This window comes from Papaver somniferum, chromosome 7 (genome assembly GCF_003573695.1).
Source record: "Papaver somniferum cultivar HN1 chromosome 7, ASM357369v1, whole genome shotgun sequence".
In the NCBI taxonomy this organism is placed as follows: Eukaryota; Viridiplantae; Streptophyta; class Magnoliopsida; order Ranunculales; family Papaveraceae; genus Papaver; species Papaver somniferum.
In genome coordinates, this window is record NC_039364.1 from 122,157,355 (window position 1) to 122,176,037 (window position 18,683).

The following is an 18,683-nucleotide window of genomic DNA, read 5'->3' on the forward strand; positions in this document are numbered from 1 at the left end:
CTATTCAGACTACTACCCTGTTTCTAGCCCATTTACACCCAAATCAGGCAACATCCGCCCGGTCAGTAACTTGACTAAATGGACCAGTGACATACAAGTATTAAGGCACCCAGACTGGTGCTCAGGGCAACTTGGTACATAACATGTAGTGTCCACTACCAACCATTCCTTTACCCGAAGCAGCGTATAGTTGACAGTTTTTAACTCTGATTTCCCTCAAAAAAATAAGCTCAACACGCTTTAACTTTGATTTCCCCCAAATAAATTGCTCATTCACCCCGCCCCCCAAAATCGGGTTCTTTCACTATGTTACAAATGAAATCATGGAGAGATGAGAGAGCCCGTGGAACAATTTTATGGACATTGTGATGAGCCCTGATATAGGTTGGTGAAATACTGGAGGTGTGCCATTCGCTGAGGTTGTTACTTGTGAGCTTCCATGGCCGTGAGTTGTAGCTGAGGGGTGAAAAATGTTATTACAGTCACCTTTATAGAAGTAGAAAGCTCAAAACAATTAGAATTCATCACGTTGCCCCACTTATCGTTCCGTTTTGAGTGATGCAAAAAACTATACATTACTCAGTGCCTGGAGATAGAAAAACCAAGATATCTGACATTCTTCTATTGCTGGCAAAAAAACCTGGTTCAAAAAGTGGTATTTACAGTAGACAAAAAGGAAGCCCCAATCCCATAAAGTATATCGTCATTGCTTTGATGAACCACAACCTAAGAACAGAGAGAAGAACCCAATTCTCTCTCCATATACTATCAGCTGAATACAAGATCTTATATAACTGAAACTTTGTTTATTCCCAGGTAACTGAGATCATTGAGTTTGATAATCCAGATTCATCAAATGTAAGCTTGGCCTCATAATCAAGAGTCTTTGATGCACCTGGGATGGCTTGCGTCAAGTGAAAAGGCCGAAGTTCTTCAACCAGGGAGCTACAGTAGGACCACAGCAGCTGCAAAGTCCAGAAAACAAGAAACAATCATCCATTAGATGCAGTGCTGCAATAGCAAAAATAGTTCCCACACGTTTACAGGCTTGCATTTTCTTCTTTAACAAGAAAAAAAGAGCAACCTCTACTCACGAAGGGGTCTTTCCAAAACAATCCAGCAAACACAAACATTTGGCAAATAACCAGATCAACTAGTTTCAGTTCAATCACTTCAGATCCTTGGAAAATAACAGCAATAACTGTCATCACCTAGCTTCAGTATTGGAGTAGTTCACCATGAGCTATAAAAGGAAGTTGAAACACACTACCTGAATTGGATCTGTTCGGAGAAAATTCCGCTGAAGTCTACGCCCATCAGGAAGGCGAACCCCAACTCTACAGAGAAGCTTTTTGTCAACCTTCGGCTCTCCAGGGAGATCGGGATACACAGGTTTCTTACTAGGGGAAGCTTCTGGCTCCTCAATCTTTGCTTCATTTGTGTCATCCGAACTCTCAGCAACAGGATCCTTTGTCTTTTCCTCCATATGTGCCACGGAAGCTGCCAATGCTAGTAAAATCTCCTCATCCTCTTCGGTAGTCTCGTGCGCTTCTAAAATTAACATTATCACATTTTAATTTGAAAGCTATCAAGTGTAGTAAACAAGGTTTTAAAAAGCGAAAGCGTGGGGCGAAGCGCTTTCATATCAAAGCGTAAAGCGTTGCAAAAGCGAAAGCGAGCTTTATAAAATATATATAAATAAGAAGTCTCCAACCTAATAAAAGAAAATTACGAACTTCAGACATAATATGTAATTAAACTAACTAAGCATACTGATACACCTATTCTACTCAAGAGCTATCAAAGTATACTAGCCACAAATTTTTGCATCATTCATATCATCATGTAGGCAGTCATTGTCATCATGATCATCATTCCCAACTTTTGCATCATAGAAGAAGAGGCAGAAGAAGAAACACTTCTAAAAGAGGGAATAAAAAAATTAGGTTTACAGGTATTAGCAAACGTGTAACAGGCCCTATTGAGCCTCAAAGCCCAACTTTTTATCTTCTAATATATACCAAATCACAGAGCGGCGCTCTAGAAGCGCCTATGACCTAAAGCGCAAAAAAGCGCCTAAAAGCGCGCCCCAGAAGCGCCTTTTTAAACCATGGTAGTAAATAGTTGCAATTAAAAGAAAAAACATCTGTCTAACTATGAATCAGAATGAAATGTGATTCACGCCCAAGTGGTGTTAGTCTGCGACTATGGATTTTTGAAGATAAAACTAAATTCTAAATTTTCAAAATTAGAATAGAGAAACAGCATAAAGTAGCTACAGAACTGTTGCAATTAGAGCAAGAAGCCATGTTAACCATAAATTAAAACGAACTTGATTCACCAAACATACGCACATGTTGAACAGAGGAGTGGGAATGCTTTATGCCTTTATCAAAATACTAAAAAATGCTCTATGCAAAAACTAAATGTTTAATCTGTGATTTTGAACATACCATTTGGTTTGACAGTAGGAGCCTGAGAGGTTTCTCTTGGACGTTTGTGAGGAAGTGCAACATGATGATTTTTGGGACCTCCATCCATGAAAGGAAGTAGCTCCTATATGAGAAAAAATATCTTGTCAAAATTGGTGGATCAAGAAAAGGTAGAACTTCAATATAAAGCTAGAACATCCGACGATTTAACTTAAGCCACTTCTGTAAGCTATATGTAATAAAACAATTATGCTTGATGGCCATATGTAGTCTATAACAGGCAATACCTCTAATAAATGCTCAGGTTGAATCATTCCGCTCCATAAACGCATTTTTTGCCCGGTTATTGGGTCCAGAACCAGAACTACAGGAATAGAAACCAGGTTGTAGTAGGTGCAGACTTTCCTACCTTCAGTGGTGTCATCGTACACCTTGTTATCACAACACAACACAACATACAGAACAAGACAATTCAAATTGCATCCAATCTAAAAAATAAAATGAAATCGTAAAATTAGGCAAATTAACTGGATGATTATTAATAGATAGATGTACCTGCCAAAAGATGAAGTTAGTGCCGATTGTTTGAGCCAGCGCTTCATTAGCCCATGTATCACGGTTCAGCTTTACATAGCAAAGTAAATTAGAAAGGGTTAACCAAGATTTTAATTAGCCCAAACATGCAAATAGGGCAGATATATACCATGTGTGAGCTGAATTCCTTTGTGGACTGCAAATTCACTAGAAGCCACTTGTCCTGATCAGCAGCCACTTGTTTTGTCTGCATTTTCAAGTAACTTTAGTATCAACAACAAATCTACCACAAAACACCAAAAACTAGAACTGACTGAAATTTTCTAACTAAATCAATTTCTGCAAGTAAAAGAATGAATGAAAGAGAAATGATTAATATAAGCATGCAGGAGGCACCAATAATTTCTGCCTGATTAAATCAGTTTTATAAAGATGCTATATGCTGCTTAATTTTAGACAAGTAAGGACTTTGTTCAAAATTTGACAAATTGAAAAACTAAAGAAATAGAACAACATAAGTGTCTCCAAAGATTCTGATTTACCTTGTCGAAGGGTCCCTGGTACATCAAGTGAAAGGGGGGACGATAAAGCGAAGCAAGATTATCTCGAGGGTTGTCCGCTGTTGATGTCGCACCTTGCTCAGGCTCCCAAACTCCAGGACGTTTCATCTCCTCATTAAAATTCCGGAATGCAACCATAGAACTTGCTTCAAGAGGAGGATGTCCCATTCTAGCGGCTCTGCAGTGAAATACATGATATAATACAGAACAATTAACAAAATCGAACTAGTGAATCACCAACTAATTAAAGAAATTTCAAGATCCATGAACTAAAATGTTTAAGATTCTTTTTCGCCGAGCTAAGGTTACATATCTTGCATTGGAGTACAGAATCTGCACTAGGTGCAATTTGGATATGTTAGATACCCTTATCTGAGATGAGGATAGAATACGGAAATGTAATTTGTCTTATACAGAGTAAACACCGCACTCATCCCTCAGCCAAACAGATTACCCAAACTCAATTCATACATTACTCAGCTACAATACTTTCAAGTTTCAAAACATTCTTTACCTAAAGCCATTTACTCACAAACATTTATCAAGTATAAGAAACATTCCAAATGAGGTTTAAGGAGGATGTGCAGCTCATGCAAATACTCACTTACCTACTGTATCATATAATAATCACAGTGATAAATCCCACACAATAACTGTCAAAAAAAGGTTTTGAGTTGCACTTCTGGATAACTATTTGCCGTCTCAGCAAACCAAAAAACATGTATATGCAGTCTTACACAGTTACGCGACAGCGGAGGACATGAGCATACCTAAATAACAAGGGATCATCATACAAAACATCCCTTTTCACGGGTAATGGGGCTCGCACCTCTTCACTTCCATTATCTTGCCCGGAACTGGAAATACCTTTTTCTCTTCTACAAACAAACGTAAACAAATAAATTAAACTCAAGTGAAAGAAATTAGCGGCATAATGTTTAAAGGGTATATGCAGTCTTCAACCTACCCAGGACTTTGACCTGCCAAAGGAGTACTACTTTCTTCTGGTGGGGCAAATGATGATGATGTGATCGCTCCATTTTCATTCCCCACATAAAACAACTGGATTGCTTCTTCAAGATTCCAACTTGTGGCCTGTTACAAATTCATTTTTCCGTGAGTTTCAAATGTTTACTCATTTACAATATGTATTCAACAGTCAACCAATAATACAAACCCCGCAATTATCTTACTGAATACTTTAGGCTAGAAATGAAGATATTCTGATAAACAATTATACCCTAATATGAATAACTTTAGACAATCATTATTGATACATCCAATTTTATCTACATTTTTAGTTCTTAAAAATGCTACGGACTTCTTAAGCCATCACCACTTCTACTTGGTTGTAATTTCCCATCAGACTAGTATAACACCAAAGTTCAAACCTTTCATAGGCTTATTATTACTAAGTTGAATCAAATGATGATCAAATCTAAAATTTCATATCAAGGAATAAGAAGTAAAGAAAATGATCAAAATTATCCTTATTAGGGTTTACCATGTGAAATTCTTGTTGAATAAAATCAGAGTTACCTGTAAGAACTGTTTAGCAGTCTCGGATGATTGCCCAACAGCGATTTCCAGAAAACATGAAACCATACTTTGTTTCTCAGGAGTCAAAACACTCCCCATACTTTGATTTTCAGCAGTTGGTACACTCTCCATCTTTAAATAAAATCTAAGAAATTTAAATAGAATTCGAAACCCTAGTTAGAAATTTTAAGATCTAAACATTAAATTAAGAGGTGACAGATTTGGAGTAAGAACTAATAAAAACCACAAATCTAGCGTTCCGAAGAGTTTTTTAGAAGAAAAAAAGGAAAAAAAGAAATGAAAAGAGGTGGGATTACTTTATACAGCTGGTTAGGCTTCTTACTTATACACTGCCCCGGGTATGTAAATTTACGCATTTAGTCTTGAATTTCGGGAAATTACGTTATTGATCGATGAGGGTGGAAATTAAAAATGAATTACCCAGCTACCCCTACTAAAATGTAAATGGAGAATCTTTAATTATTTATTTATTTTTCTTTTATTTTATTTTTAAAGGATATTTTATGGGTCCTCTTAACTTGTATACCCGTATAATGTTAAGGTGCATTAAATTAATATTTTTTTGCATTGAAAACAAGATTTGTTTGTTTTATTGCAATGAAAACAACAATTCTTTCCATTGGGAACATGATTTGTTGTTTTTAGTGCAAGAATTACCAATTTCTAGTATAATAAGACAAAAAAACACAATTTTCAATACCATTAAACAATTATTTATCAAACCTTAACATGTATACGGGTATACAAGTTAACAAAACCCATATTTTATTTACCGATAAAAAACTTCTCAATGTTGTTAGAGGATTAATTAGTCGGAGCAAGCACCTGGATAGCTATTAGCGTTGCAACGGTGAAGTGCCAAGATGGCGCGACACTGTAGGCAATGGTCTGGCTGATGGAGTTGCATAATCCAACGATGTAGCGCAAACATGGCTGAGACAAGAAAGGCTACTTGGCACATTTAATATTATGCGACAGTGTTGCATATTCTTATTCATAGTTAACGCATCTCAAGGAAGGAATGAAAGATGAAATGCAAGTTATGGAATGACTTAGGCATTGTTCCAAGCATTGGACAATGCATATGCAACAATGGGGTTGCCAAATGTGTACTATTGTCTATTGCCCGCAAAAAGAATGCAAGTGATGCACTAAAGTATGAAGTTAAGTAGCAAGGAAAAACTCGATTGGAATGACTTGTACTCGTATGTTGCCATCAAAATGAGCTAAGTACATGGCCGAGATAAATGTAGCGCTAAGTTGGTTGCATATTGGATTAGGCCAAGTTCTGTGCAGCGCAATGTGGTTGTACATTGGCTTAGGATGAGACGAGTGTTGGAACATGATGGTTGTACATTGGCTCGGGCCAAAACAAGTGCAGTGCAATGTTGGTTGATTATCGGTTCAGGCTGTTAGTTACATGTTGTGTGTGCATCACACACATGCCAGGGCAAAGGAGTGAGTTTAGACAGTTATAAAACCCCTTTATAACCGATTTTGGCATATGTTAACCGTTGGAAACAAGTGTGCGCAATTCTGCAAGCCAACGCAAAAGCTAGCAGTTAAAAAGACATTGTTGCGGTTAGGGTAACTGCACATGGACAAATGGATGTTCATAGGCCGTGCAAATCAGTTACACACGGGTAGGCCTGGTTCTTGGCATTATAAATAGGCCAGAGAACCTTTGCAAGTAAAAGTCTCCATGTGTAGAGGAACCACATTGCAGTAGAGAGTGTTTTGTTGTAGGCTTAGAGAGAATAATCTTGTAAGTCCATTGGTTGGACAAAATTTTGTAATCTTCCCCTTAAGCTAATGAAAGTGAGTTTGTCAGATTAGATTTTTCTATGTGTTCTGTTGATTCGAAAGTACTCCCCAAGTTCTGTGAAGAACAAGCATGGCATTAACCTCTCTTTGTAGTATGGGCTACAATTGAAGGAAAAGAGAAACTCTAAATAAGTCTTCTATTGCACACTCAGAGTAGTGTGGCTATTTGCAAAGGTGCAAACTTATAAGGCTGAAATACGAGTGGGTGATAAGAGATCACTGAACCACTATATTGTCGGGTCATAGTTGCATAAAGATTTTCTTAGGATATTTGCAGGTGTGACAATAACCAAGGTTTTCCCACAATTAAGATTTTTAACCATGAAAGAAAACAAGATTTCTAACCAGGCGTGCTACGAAAGAAAACAACAACTAAAATACTTGGTTACTTTAATCAAGAAAAAAAAAGAACTTGGTTGCATATGGTTGGGTAATGACAGGTACTAACTATCCGCCAAAATGTTAAAAAATATTCGGTGAATTCTTAGTACCCGATCAGTTAAATTTTGAACTTGACTGGATCGATATTCAGTTCTGGACTCGAGGTTAGTTTATAAAGCAATTTACGCGTTTCATCCTCATTTCTTCTTGTCTTCTTCAAGTTCTTCTCACTCGAACAAAGGAAAAAAAGTATTATATTTTTAGGGTTAAAGGTGTTTAAAGTGGAGTTTCTGGATGAAACTAAAAGAGTTTGTTCAAAAGTCGTTGGTAATTCCATTGCATGACTCAATTTAAAATTATAAACACAAATAAATCAAAGGTTGGTAATTTTTATACTAGGTTTCAAATTTAAATTTTCTATAAATAAGAAATTCATGATGTCTGATCGACCGCTTAGTTTCTCTACAACTCAACAATGATATCTGAATACATATATACTAAAAAATCATGTATATAACTTGTCATGTGATTTATTAGTGATTGAAATGTATTGAGTTCTGATTTTTGTGATGATTTAATGATGTATTCATTCCAACATGATATCTATAATTTATCTGTATAACTCATCCATCTGACTAAATAAATTACTTGGCTTGTACATTCCCATATAGAAATTAACCTTACGAGCTTTAGTTGTATGTATCGTTCCCCAAAACTCAGTGTCAATTGAGTCAACAATGTTAATAAAAAATAACGTGCCAACCTCTAACCATACTTCGCCATTACGCAAAACAAAACCATTCCAAGTCTGGATTGCCTAAAAAGAAAATATAACATCATCAACAAGGAAAACTATGCAGTGTTAATCTTCTTGTCAGAGATGATGGGTTAGTAACCGTTGGTCAAAGAGATATTTATATTATTATTTCCTTTAATTATCTATGTCACTATGTGTTCCTAGGATTGAGAATAGTTAATACAATACATATTATCTAGCCGAAATTTTATACTATAAAAAAATGCCACTCATACTAAAAATCCAAAAATCAATCCAGTCTACCACTATTAACATATCGAGGAATAAAAAGTCGTATAACTAAACTATACAATAGTATTGCTTGCAATGTCGATGCTAAACATGTTTTACAATTGTGGGTTTAGAAAGATAATTCTAATAAAATTTCCTTCCCTCAATGATAAGGTACTAACGAATGGCATAGACGAGAGGTTGTGGTGTGCTAGCTACACATACATTTCATTTCCTTGATTCATATATAGAGGTTTGTTTATAGTACTTCACACAACTAACATGCATATGCATTGGTAATGGAAAACGGGAAAGAGAAAGAGAAGGAATCAAGTAGAGGATGAATAAGAACAAACTGGATATATTTAATGAATGATGATAATATATATCTACTAAGAAATGAAATAATGGTTGGAAAAGACATTCAAGCGAGTGTGATTAAAGCGTTCTCTGAACCTAGAATAAACTAAAATAATAGCAATTATTTGTGAGATATGGCTCAATGGGTTTTGTTTTGGGTCGTGGCTAATGTACTCTTCCCTAAATACTAGTGATATTGTTCTGAGTTGTTGATTTCCGGTATTTGAAGATTTGGACAAAGCCTTCACTTTTGATCGGGGTTGCGCCATACCTCATATATATTGGAGTTAGGGTGAGGTAGCAACGACGGATTCTGACATAGAGTTTTTTTGGTATAATAAAGGTATGTGTATAATCTACCCCCTTAGTAGTTTATATTGCTATTGTTGAACGTATATCGGATATAAAAATTGAATGTGTGTCATTTTTCATCCTTTTTTTAGTGTTATTTTTGATGTCTACATATCCCAACATAAGAACTCTAAGAAGATAAGTTTGATCCATGGGCGGCTGGTCTGGATGTACGATCACACCCAGATAAAAAAGGGAAGAAATCCATAAAAATATATCGATACACATTTAATAACCAATACTCGGCGTCAAATAAATAATATTTCCCTATATGAAACAACCTGGAGATTGTGGGATATTAACATATGTGGAGAAGTTCAAAAACTCGAAGGTGCTAGCATTATATAGGTAAAATATCAATGAGTGCGCAATTACCCGAAACCAAACCTGACTCGGTTGATTCGGATCCGAAATTTTATCAGGTTTACCGCGGGTATCAGGTGCCCGTTGATTTTATTTATTGTTAGACCACTGCTCGGTTGTACTCGCAAGTTTTACTATCTCAAGCTTGTTATCAATGTTAGTTACACAAAACTATATCTTGATTTCTAGTCTACTAATATCAAGTCTAATACTAGGATTATATTATGGTAATTGAGTATCAAACATCGTGGAATAATCCTCTAAGATTGAAGACTGAAGAACAAACAAAGACATTTGCAAGAACTTCATCAACAAGAGGTATGTGAATAATAAACCATCCTATTTACTCACGACATTTACGTACCATTCTATCTTATGAGACTATGTCAAACAATTTTAATAGATTTATATTGCAAAGAAAAAATTTCGAGTTAAGCTTGTCTTGATAAATCTCCTGAAATATGAGTCAAGCAATGGATGTTCTTAAATCTTTAACAATCTTGGCTAAGAACAATTTATTATTCATGAACTATTTTTGTTCAAGCTGATCATTTGGGAATTGCCCAAGCAATTGTATTTATTATCTATAGCTACGGGGAATGTTTCAAATCGTTTAAAGAGATTTTTCAGAACATCTTAATTATGCGAATTGGTTAGGTACTGTTGATGGGTAAAAACAATTTGCTAGTTTTTGAGGAAAAGTAGAGAGTTGTGTGGTAGGCGGATCCTCAATTAAGCAAATTTATTAAACCTTTAACGGATTTACTGTACGGGAATACTTTGAATTCGAGAGATCAGTACATGCAAGACTATGGCCGTTCCAAAGTCAATTCGGTCACAAAGAGGGATGAGGGTCGATATCTGTAGGAGGGAAGCTTAGAAGTATGAGATCAATGGTAATTGATGGATTGAGGATGTGTTGAATTCTCCGTGTTGGAGGATTTTGCATGTTTGATAATGATAGATTGTATGTTCAGTTAAGTTAGACTGTGTTGAGTTAAGTTATCAACTCATAGGTCGATGAACATATTTACTGCAGAAATAATTAACACACCGATCTTCAGTAAGTGTGATGATTGAAGAGGAATTGAATAATGGGGAAGTGGGAAATCGTGGTTGAACCAGTTCCACATTGCATAGGAGCTAGACTTGGTTGATTTCCATCCACTACTTCCACTTATTCCTTCAACTGCCAGCACGACTTGCTCACTTTCTCATCGTGGATGTACTGTTACATCACATGTGTTGTAGGCCGCCATACCACAACCCAAGTAAATATCCCCTCATGTGACATGATTGATGTCTCATGAAGTCTGCAAGGCAAACATGTATTCAGTTGGTCAATTGTTGACTTGGCTAGACCATGAGTCTTAGTTTTGACAAGTCGAGCATACTTACCGAATGTGATATGCTCTGTGACTTGTCATTGTGATGGATTAAGCATAAGGTGTCTGTTGGCACAACAATGATGCTTAAACATCAAGTTGATGAATTGTGACATATTATTGTGCCAGCTGAGGCAACAATGATACTCGAATGTTTTGGATTAATGAACGTCAGTCTGATGAGATTGCTAGATCGATCATATACCAACATGTATTCTTATATTTCAAGTATTTGAAAAAAAATCAGATATTGTCGAGTTATTATAGAATACTCATTTTCAATTCACCATGTCATGAGTCGTAGAATGACAAAGTAAAAATTAGAGAATTCATAGATATTGGATGATCGACCGAGCGGATGGCCATCCAGTGAAATATTGAGTGATCGACCAAGTTGATGGTCAACCAATGGCATGTTGCTTCTTGGATAGTCGAGCAACAAAAATATTGGTAGCGGGGATCGAATATTATCAAAATATTGATAGCTCAATATGAAAATATTGATTCTCAAATTTAATTAAAATCATCAAACCCTAATTTTAGGAAGCCATGGATTCAAGAGATGAAGGACTGTCCAATATGGGTAGAGAAACCGACCAACCAATGGGTATGAGGGCTGGTAATTGGTAATGGAGAGACCGACTAGGCGGTGTATGTATGATTTTCCAACTGGTGAAAGAGGATTCACCAAAAATATGGAGGATTAACCGAGCTGAGGATTAATCAAAATGTGGACTAGGGAATGGTAGGACCGGTCGGCCAAGGTGGCCAAATAGACCGACCGACCATAGTGGCGCACGTGTCATCATGTCGACGTCCGTCCATACCTGAGAATTTTTTTATTTTTTTGTTGCACATTTGAGCATTATTTTGATTTTCAAAAGAATTTGATCTTGACTCTTAATTTTGCTTGAATGAGTAAGTAGGGTTTTTGATTAAACATCCAGTATTTTAGAATATTAAAATAGTGATATTTAATATTTATTGGTGAAAAAGACCTAATGGTCGTGAGACTATTTGATTTGTAGGCGTTATGGTGAATTGAGCAATATTTGAAAAAATATGAAGAATCGAGGGTTTGCTCGAATGAGGGAGTCATGAATTAAGGAAATCATGAAATAATAATTAAAAAAAAGGAAGGAAAGGTGGGGGATCGGCCACAACTGCGACATGGTCGGCCGGCCAGTGGGCCCGGTCCCACACACCTCTTTTTGTTATCATTATTATATTATTTTCCTTTTCCTTTTTTGCTTAGTTTTCCATATCGTCCATATTTTTGAGTGCTCGTTTAAGCATTATTACTAAGCACAACTGTACCATTTTCTCCGGGCTTACTCGATGGTGGCCCATATGCCCGAAAGGTGAATATTTATTACTAACCCATGGTATTCATCAGGGAAAAGCCATGAGTGAAGTAATAAAATATTGTGTGCAAATCGAATAATTATAGGAATTCAATTGATGAATATTGCACTAGAATTAATTAATTAATGGCTCTATACTAGAAGGAAATATGTGTAAGAGCGTTATATTTATTCTTGATTCTATTCAGAAGTGGATACTACAATTGTACGGTATACACTGAAATTGCTCAGTAAATGATGAAAAGTGAATACCACAATTGCACATTATATACTGAATTGCTCAGTATGAATAATGAAATACGTAGAATATTGAAAGCTCCGTTGAGAGACTCTAATAATTACTTATTCAAGCTTTGGAGAGGCAACATGATCAGAGATCCTAGTAACATGAGCTTTCATGTCTAACCATAAATATGAATTTCATATATTTGTCTGAAGCTAGGTCAGCAATATACAAAACTATAATTTTATAATTTTAGCCTTCGTCAAAAAACCACCATCAACAGGTGCGCATACAAAACTAACTGCTAAGGTATGCATACCCAGTACGTGTATCCTTGGAGCATGTTCGCAGACTTCCCATATGTACATACCTACCCAGTTCTGAATTAAGAAAAAGCTGACGTATTGTTTTACAAACATGCTTAGCTTTGAAACAAGTCTCATAAACATTTCTAAGACAACTTTTTTCACAAAATCTCTTGAGTTTATGCACTGATCAGTACTTTAAGGTACTTGTTCCTCCTTAGCAAATATGGTCGAATATATCAGCTTTGTAGTCTTTCCACTTATGATAACTAGGATTCTCGTCTAAATAGACTAAGAATTCTTTGATTCTCTTCCAAAATACGAAATATCATTCATTAAATCTTTCATGGAAGGCGAAAATGCCGCTTTAACAACCATTACGTGATTTTCCTCTGTGATGGTTCAGGGTTCAAATATGGAAGGTTATGATCATAACCTTCCACTTTTCGATTGAACATAACAAAAAAAGTTTGAATTAAGTTAATGGGTTATTTTGGATAAAAAAACATAACGGCTAGTATTATAAAAAAAGATTGGATTATCTAAAGAAATGGTTGATGTAATTCTAAAACTAGTTGTTGAGATCCAACGACTCATAAAATATAGTTTTTATACAAATATGGAAGCTTATGATCAAGTGTGAGGGGAGTGTAAGAATTAAGCGTGAGAAAAAAAAATCGGATATTTAATTTCCGCCCAGACGAGGACAGGATATTGTGTACCTTCTCATTGATCTTTCCGTATCCGTACGTGTATAAAGAAAACGAGAAAAAAAGTTAGTCGTACATTGCTCGAGTAATTTTTTTCTTCTAGCGGCATCAGAACTAACCACTAAGAAACATGAACGACATTTAATAACTTTGTTAATTTGGACAAATTTTTCATTAATTAAGTATTTCTGACATGATGGTGCTTGATCATCAAAAATGTGCGAGCAAAATATTTTCTGGAAAAAGGTGTTGTAGAGTAGTATTATATAATACAACAAAATTTTAGAAAGCCCTTACATTAATATTATTTCCATTCTGCAGTCCCTGCTGATAGTTTTATACACATCACACCCGCAAAATAAAAACTTTTGAGTTACCCCTGTGAAATAGAAACAGACAACAACATATTTTGCTTCCCCATCTATTTTGCTTCAAAGTTTACCTTCGGGGCAATGTCATCCCTGCTTCCGCTTGTGCCAAAATATTCACATCATTCTGAACCATTATATGTCTGTCCATGTAATATCAGTTTTGATTTTGACGAAGACTGCATGTTGTTTACGGGTTTCTTTTGAACGATTTTTTAGATAAGTGGGTTTCTTCTGGACAAAACTCAAATTTCCTCTGCACCGAAGGGGCTTTCGGTTGGGGTGATGCCTAATACATATATATAATATACAGGGAGCTAGAGATGAGAGTGGAGATCATGTAAGACAAAGAGAGATACTTGTGGGGTTCGTTCATACTAGAGGATCATCATCTATACAAACTTCCTCTATATGTAGGTGTCCAATAGTCCGAGCCACTGTTTTCTCTGTAAACTTGGGGAGTACAAGATATTGGTACCAAACAAAGTCCTCTACTCTTCAGATCAAGTTTTACTTCAACACTACCTTTACTATTATTAGCATGATCTTTCCTCTCTAACAATCCCCATGGATCCTACGAGTGCATTAGAGATTGTTAATTTATAATTCCACTTAAAGTTATAAAATAACAAACATTCAATAAGGGTAGGCTGTTGCAGTATATTTTACCTTGTTCGAGTTTGGTTTCACGTATGGGTTGCTAAGTAGCTACAAAAGAATTCAACAGATGTGTTATTATTTAGATAGTGATGATGGTTTTTATGAAGGATTATATATAGCACCGCAATTTGTACACATAGTTTCGATGAAATGAGTTAGGAAAATCAAAAATCATCCATTGTTTCTTTACCTGAACTTGTTCTTGCAAAAACTTAATGTAGCCAATCGCTTCTTGCAGCACAGATGCAGTATCCGTCTGCAATTTTGCATACAATATGGAGTCAAAATAATAGCTCGGCATTCACGTATTTGTGGTACTATTCTCATGTTTTAAATTTCGCTCTTCTAATTTACTCTACCTTTCCGAATGGAGATACAATTTGTTGAAGTGCAGTAATCCTATCTCCGAGCTTGACTTTTGGAGCTTGTACCTGTGTTAATTGTTACTAGCATTCAGATCGATCATATCTAGCTATCTAGTTTTCAATAAAGTAAAACATCTATAAAATAATAGGCTTGGCACCACTCTAATCCTATTACTTTAAAGAGATATTATATAATCAATAATTTAATTATTTTATAAAATATGTCAATAATATATTTTCCTTTTTGAACCAATAAATATGTTAATAATATATTTTTCTTATTGAAATATATTAACTTAAAGAATATATAGTTCTTACTTTTTTGAATTTGAACCATTGCGGTTTGACATAAAGTATTTAGGATGTGTGACCATTGACTAATTTGATAAAATTGTAGTTCTTATTTTTATGCTACATCCGATGTATTCGAAAACCCTAACTTGATATAAATAGTATTTTAATATATAATTTACATACAAATTTGACATTTATGAAAATTGTCTGTAATTTTCTAATAGAATTATTATTTTATATAATGTTTGGGACCTATTAATATTTAAGGGAAAATTTTAGAATATATTATATTATAATACTATCGAGTTTATTATTTTGATACTAAGAGATCGAGTTGGGATCAAATTTTTTTTATTATTTTAAGAAAAATATTATATTATCGTTAAAATATTAAAATATTTAAAATTCTATTATATTAAAAAAGTTTTATTGTACTAGCCTAAGAGAGGATGTTGTGTTTTCTTGTTTTCGTAAAGGCCGTTGGAAAGGATTTCAAATAAAAAACATATCAAAGTTTACCACCACTATATATACCTTGAGAGATGATGAAACTGCAGAATTATCCTGCTTAGGCTTTTTAAATACCGTTGCTGAATGGTCTTCAGATCTTTTCTTCTTTCCTTCACCACTTGAATTTCCACCTCCTCTCCCACTTCCTTTAGCCTTTCATGTTTACATGAGCATATCAGTTATACTGTTTTATTACGTAAAAAAAGATACTTAGAAAAGATAAATGTCACAGACAAAAGCCGAGCTAAATAGTCGCATGCAGTTACTGGAAGCTTACCGAAGAAGTATTTTCGTGTGCATGCTTCTTCGCTTCTGATGAATTTGAGGCTTTTGAGGAACAATGTTTGGAAGGCTGAATATCCATCAGTGGCTTGTTTAAGAAACTATTAAATGAAATAATATCCGATAAATTCTTCGTACTATTGGACCATGGTTCTTCGAGTCTCGATGATCCATAATAACATTTGTTGTTATTATTTACATTCTCTCTAGTTAAGACTGGAGTATTATCCATTTGGTGTTGAAGCAAACTATTTGTTTTAAATGATCCATGAAATGAAGTTTGATCCGCGTCTTGTCCATAACATGGAAAAATCCCAGCTGAGCCCCTTATTCCTCCAGTAACTTCACATGATGATGACGCATTTGATATATCTCGCTTCATAGAGTGATTAGAAAAATCGTGAGACTCTGAGTATTCTTGAGGGTGATGATTTGAATTTATAAGAATCTCATCGTGACATGTTGTTGATGGGGTACTAATCCTCCGATTAGCTTCAGGAAAAGGAAGTGCAATGGACCAATTACTGACCAAATTTGATAAGTTACTTAATCGTTCGTGTTCCATTAAGCTTCCATTAAAACTATTTAAATGCTTTTGTAAATTGTTAAAAGTTGCTGAGTTTGGAATTAATTCCCAACTATTATCCATTTTTTTCAGGTAATCACAAGCCGGTTCAAACATTTGAGTTGTTAAGTTTTTCGACGATGATAGTGCATCAACAAAATTTTCTCCAACATCTTGATTGCTATGCAAATTTCCATTGTTTCCAGCACCTCTATATAAGCGAAACAAAAGCAAAAATAAAATCAAAAGAATAGCCAGTAGTATACTAATGTCGCTAGTACTATAATTAAATGTATAATACTCATCTGTAAAGGTCTGATAAACCTAAAGAATTTTCAGTGAAACTATATCTTCTTATGTACCAACAATCCCATTTAGAGTAACCTACTCTTAATTGAATCTCAGTTTTGCTATCTAAACTTTATAAAATTGCATGATTAATAATATGAAACTATTATACTGGAATAAAAAATGATTGTTCATACCATGTTTTGATTAATTAATTAAAAGAACTGCGTTTCAAAATAAGAAGTTCATTAAGAACCATCCTTCGGTGCCATAGATTATCTTCCTCTCTCCACAGGAGAAGTTGAGGCATGCACATCATAATATGAATAGTTGCCATTATTCCTAGACTCTAAGAAGTAGAATATATATGATGATGTAATAATGATGTACTTACTGTATATCAAAAAAAAAAAGGTAACAAATGAACTTACAATAAAACATGGCTCCATAGATGATTCTCAGACGTTGGTTCACCCGTAAGTTCATTGGAAGACGGGGGTCTGACAAGTTGATGATGAGAAGAATTATCGTCGCTTAAGCCGGAGTGATTAGATGTGTTGGTAAAAGAATTTGAAATGGAAATTTCTTCTTCACATGAAGAGTTTGAGTTTCGATTATTATTAGGTGGGTGCCATGTTGGTATTACATTAGTCCATGAATTTGAGAGAGAATTTGTTTGGAGGTCCCAAAAGTTTGATGTTGAGGATGAATTCGCAACTGAACCTTCAGAACCTTCTTGTGCCATCTTTGTTAGAGAGTGAGAGACGCTTTAAAGGGGATGTATTAGTTTGTTTCGAGTGCTGAAAGTCTAGCTACTTAAGGAGTTATCGGTTGGAAATGGTTGTATCTGCAACATATATAGGGAGATACTGGTTTTATTTACGTGCTTATTCAACATAGGTCCACACAACCATTATATGTCCGTCCCTACGTACGAATAAACTTATAAGCATGCCATCGCCAACATAGTGAAGCTGAGTCATATCATGTATAAAGAGAGATGGGGTTTTTAGTTATTGTGGGAGGAGACAATAGAATATGCAACATGCGTATTCCACTAAGGTGGTGGGCAATAATTGAATTGGAGAAAGGAGCTAGCATGAATGGTGTTGAGGAATGATATTTAGGGTTAGGAAATCTTTTAACAAGGACTAAACTAAAGAAATACTGGGTTGGTGATTACTGTTTTTCATCTATGTCATCCCACAATAGCTCATTAGGTATGAGATAAGGGCTAGTATGTTTAAGAATTATATAATTAACCTTTAGCATTGAACGAGAAAAACAGGTACTCCGGCCATTCAGTTTCCCCTTAGCCAGATCATGTTCCGTTCTAACAACGCGCACAGATAATAGTTTCTTTTGTGGGTTTTAATGCACTAGACGACCACTAGCTAGCCTTTGCAAGAAAAGATAGCTTTTGATAATGCAGGGGTTGACTACCCAGCTGGTTCATTGGAGTACTTAGGTTGCAACTTGCTTCCCAATTAAATGACTACTAATTTAGTGGTACTGAATTAGTTTGTTTCTTTTGATGTTTGTGCTTCACATTGACCCAAAGCAGATATTTTCAGGTAATCTTTGTTCGACTCCAATTGACTATCATCCCTAGCACCAGTTGCTCGGACAGGACATCCAAGCTTCCTAGCGCCTTAGATTGGGCAGACTATGCATCACCTAAAATATTGTTTCTGTTTAATGTTCAGGATTAGTACTCCCGTCTATACCTGCAGTACTTATTTTGCGCATGGGTCCCTAAGAACTTAAGAAGACTTGTGATCAACTCACAAACCGTTTTGGTGTTTTTATTTTCATTCTCTTGTAACTACGGATGGGTGGGTTATGTCCAAAGGTTTTGGCCACGTTTATGCTACAAAAGTTCAGCATATACCATCAACATCGAGTTCATCCTATCAGTGTTATTGTGAGGTAATTTTGAGACATAGCTAGTGAAGATGGGGAATCAACTCTC

General features: G+C 35.4%; 2 protein-coding genes across 3 annotated transcripts; both read right to left on the minus strand.

Annotated features, from left to right (window-relative positions):
• Window positions 1-464: 464 nt before the first annotated feature.
• LOC113298301 (plant UBX domain-containing protein 7-like) lies at window positions 465-5,371 on the minus strand. Of its 2 annotated transcripts, none has more exons than XM_026547001.1 (10): window positions 5,066-5,371; window positions 4,494-4,621; window positions 4,297-4,404; window positions 3,509-3,704; window positions 3,136-3,213; window positions 2,988-3,056; window positions 2,720-2,863; window positions 2,454-2,556; window positions 1,271-1,548; window positions 465-965 (listed from the first exon to the last, which is right to left on the minus strand). In XM_026547001.1, exons 1-10 carry the CDS (start codon window positions 5,195-5,197, stop codon window positions 807-809), a joined length of 1,395 nt encoding a protein of 464 aa, XP_026402786.1. In that variant the 5' UTR covers window positions 5,198-5,371; the 3' UTR covers window positions 465-806. The 2 variants fall into 2 exon arrangements, with proteins under 2 accessions (XP_026402786.1, XP_026402785.1); XM_026547000.1 differs by having other exon boundaries at window positions 1,271-1,551.
• An 8,240-nt stretch (window positions 5,372-13,611) lies between these two features.
• Window positions 13,612-17,578, minus strand: LOC113298300 (transcription factor bHLH111-like). Its single transcript, XM_026546999.1, has 7 exons — window positions 17,143-17,578; window positions 15,854-16,634; window positions 15,601-15,729; window positions 14,767-14,838; window positions 14,598-14,663; window positions 14,417-14,455; window positions 13,612-14,321 (listed from the first exon to the last, which is right to left on the minus strand). The coding sequence occupies exons 1-7, from the start codon at window positions 17,454-17,456 to the stop codon at window positions 14,136-14,138; spliced, it is 1,587 nt and encodes a 528-aa protein (XP_026402784.1). The 5' UTR covers window positions 17,457-17,578; the 3' UTR covers window positions 13,612-14,135.
• Between the last annotated feature and the right edge of the window lie 1,105 nt (window positions 17,579-18,683).

Excerpts from the sequence above, each read along its gene's own strand:
- LOC113298300 (XM_026546999.1), bottom strand. The coding sequence starts at position 17,456 with ATGGCACAAGAAGGTTCTGAAGGTTCAGTTGCGAATTCATCCTCAACA. Across the intron at positions 15,730-15,853 it reads CACACGAAAATACTTCTTCG|GCTAAAGGAAGTGGGAGAGG; the intron begins GTAAGCTTCCAG and ends TAAACATGAAAG. Across the intron at positions 14,839-15,600 it reads CAGTTTCATCATCTCTCAAG|GTACAAGCTCCAAAAGTCAA; the intron begins GTATATATAGTG and ends CAATTAACACAG.
- LOC113298301 (XM_026547000.1), bottom strand. The coding sequence starts at position 5,197 with ATGGAGAGTGTACCAACTGCTGAAAATCAAAGTATGGGGAGTGTTTTG. Across the intron at positions 3,057-3,135 it reads AGGAATTCAGCTCACACATG|CTGAACCGTGATACATGGGC; the intron begins GTATATATCTGC and ends TGCTATGTAAAG. Across the intron at positions 966-1,270 it reads TCCGAACAGATCCAATTCAG|CTGCTGTGGTCCTACTGTAG; the intron begins GTAGTGTGTTTC and ends TGGACTTTGCAG.